Source organism: Mycetomoellerius zeteki, unplaced genomic scaffold, assembly GCF_001594055.1.
Source record: "Mycetomoellerius zeteki isolate Tzet28-1 unplaced genomic scaffold, Tzet1.0 scaffold4, whole genome shotgun sequence".
Classification (NCBI taxonomy): Eukaryota; Metazoa; Arthropoda; class Insecta; order Hymenoptera; family Formicidae; genus Mycetomoellerius; species Mycetomoellerius zeteki.
Genome location: NW_017257391.1, coordinates 601,380 through 603,860, shown reverse-complemented (window position 1 = coordinate 603,860; position 2,481 = coordinate 601,380). Strand labels below are relative to the sequence as shown.

Genomic DNA, 2,481 nt, shown 5'->3' with positions numbered 1-2,481 from the left:
CTCTTCCGTTCCGTTCGAGCTCGAGCGTGGTCGACGGAGGCGCGAGGGCGTACGCGCGACGGAGGAAACGCAGAGACTAGAACAACGGTGAAACACAAGTGCCGCCGAGGGAAAATAGGAAAAATATGCGAGCCGACCGGGAGGAGGCAACGCTAGACCGTCGTACCTCGTAGAAGAGGTGGGAGAGACCGACGTACGTGTGCGGTCAGAGGTGGTGCACGATACCGCGTGTAGGCGGGGATCGTCGGCGGAGGTGTGGAAGAGAGGCCCCTCAGGTTACCGCGCCGCGCGCGATTACCGCAGTGTGCGAATCCGCTCCGTTCCGTTCCGCTCCGATTATCGTCCGGGTGGAGAGACACGTCGCGAGCGCGGTGCAGTGGTAGTAACCCTGACCTGACCCCCCGCACACGTTACGTCCCTCTCGGGCGCGGGCTCGCGCTCCGCGTTTCGTCACATCACAGTGTCCACGCGAGGCTCACGGTGCGTGTGTGCGCGCGTGTGCAATTAACCACATCGACGAGCCCCGTCCGTACCTAGCGTCAGCCGTCAGCATACCTCGCGTTCGTAAAACGGAGGCTTATCGGTGATCGATCGATCGCCCGCGTGCGACAGACGATTCGCCGCGACGCGAATACGCGGAACAATCGGCGATCGGCGACGGCGACACATCGTCGAGGGAGTAGCGCACGATTGTCAGCCCCGCGAGGGCGAATCCTGCCTATCGTCATCCTCGAAATCAGTCACCTTTCTTCGCTCGCCGCCTCGCCAGGGAAAAGCTGCGAGTTGAGTGTGACAGCCGGAGTCGCGGAGTCGCTGGCGATCGCCACGCGAAGGACGTGAATCGTTTCGCTTCGTCGGACCGTGGGGTGGTGAAACGTATCGCGTATACGCTATATACACGTTCTTCCCTCCCGCCCTCTTCCCGTCCTCCCAACGCCTCCGCCTCCGCCTCCACCTCCGCGATACGATCCGCGGAGCGACCTCGTATCCGTAGTCGCGTGTGTGTGATAGTGGCAAGCAAAAGGTCGCGCGCGCTGCGTTGCGTATTTGGGAGGATTCCAAGTGGTCCAGCAGTGTGTATCCCCGCCGAGTGGATCGAAATTATGTTCGCCAGGGGATAGCCCGCGAACGAGACGCGCACACGACAAGCGAGAGTGGTATTCGGGGCGAGCGAGCGAGCGATCGAACGCGGGGGAGACAGCTAGAAAGGAGACAGTTTCGCAACGAGCAGCGCTTCGCGTAGAAGCGTCGCGACGACAATGACAACGCGCGTCGCCGAGTGAGCTTGGCTCCCCGACAACCAAGAGGATGCCACGGAGACAGGGTCGCTGCCGAATCGTACCGGGGCGACACGGCATCAGTGGGATCTAGAGAGACGTTTCCTGAGGAGAGCGAGTGAAGCAATCGGAGGACGAGGGAGAACCGAGAACGAGATTATACACATGCCTTGAGTCCGAGAAAAATAGATCGAGGCATGATATAGAAGGTGGGAAACTAAACAAGAAAAAGAGTAAAAGTAAGAGAGAGAGAACAGCGGAAGGAAGATAGCGAAGAGCAAAAGACAGAACGAGGAGGAAGTTGTTAACGTGACAAGAAGGATCACAGTCTTTCGATTTCCGAAGTTCCTCTCCGTGGGTGTTTTTACGCGTGCGGCCGTGGATCGATAGTTTGTCCTGCACTCTCGTGCCGAACGGGAATTGAAGTTACGACGGCGAGTTAGACTACGTGGAGGACGCGAACGGTCCTCTTTCGTTCGACAACAACGACACCCTCGAGCCGCGAGTAACGAGGCCCGTGGGAGACGAGGAGGAAGTTTCCAAAGGGGCCTAGCTGGTGGGTGCTGATTATCGCGACAGTCTTCAACGTCGCGAAGACGCTCGGCGATCGCAAGTTTCCGCGGTGATTTATGGGGGATTACAGCGCGACGAGCCTTTTCTCGCGTACCCTGACCAACCCGAAACCTAGCACGACCACAAGCAACATCAGCAGCGCCGCCGTCACCATAACGACATCCACGATGCAGGACGATCTACTGATCGAGAAGCAAACCACCGGCAAGCCCGCTCCGCTCTCGCCGAGCGGTGGTCTCGACACCGTGGCTGGACAGGACAAGTCGAAGGACGTGATCGAGGCGGAGAACATCGCCATCACTCCGACGACGCCCTCGTCGATAGAGAAAGACATCACATGTAGCACGACATCGGCTTTGCAGGGCTTCGCTGATCCCGGTGGCCGGGTGCCTAGCCTCTGGTCCGCGCCCGATGACGGCGGTCTGCACACCACGTTACCAGTCAATGGTTCGATCGCTGCCTTTCAGAATTTCCCAGCCGGTGGACCCGCGGGCCTTTTCGCCAGCACCGGTGCCGCCGCCGCGGTTTCGACCGGCACACGACGTGCCATCACGGCTAGTCACAACTTTCCGCAGCAGCAACAACAACAGCACGGTAACGCGGGTGCGCCCACCGGCACCAGACACGGCGG

At 59.9% G+C, this 2,481-nt stretch overlaps 1 protein-coding gene across 1 annotated transcript in view; it reads left to right on the top strand.

Moving 5' to 3' along the window:
• Positions 1–550: 550 nt before the first annotated feature.
• orb2 (cytoplasmic polyadenylation element-binding protein orb2) overlaps positions 551–2,481 on the top strand; it is a 161,753-nt gene continuing 159,822 nt past the window's right edge. Inside the window, exon 1 of the mRNA XM_018453631.1 lies at positions 551–2,477. Within this exon, the coding sequence (XP_018309133.1) occupies positions 1,907–2,477 (571 nt within the window). The 5' untranslated portion in view covers positions 551–1,906. The remainder of the gene's footprint in view (positions 2,478–2,481) is intronic.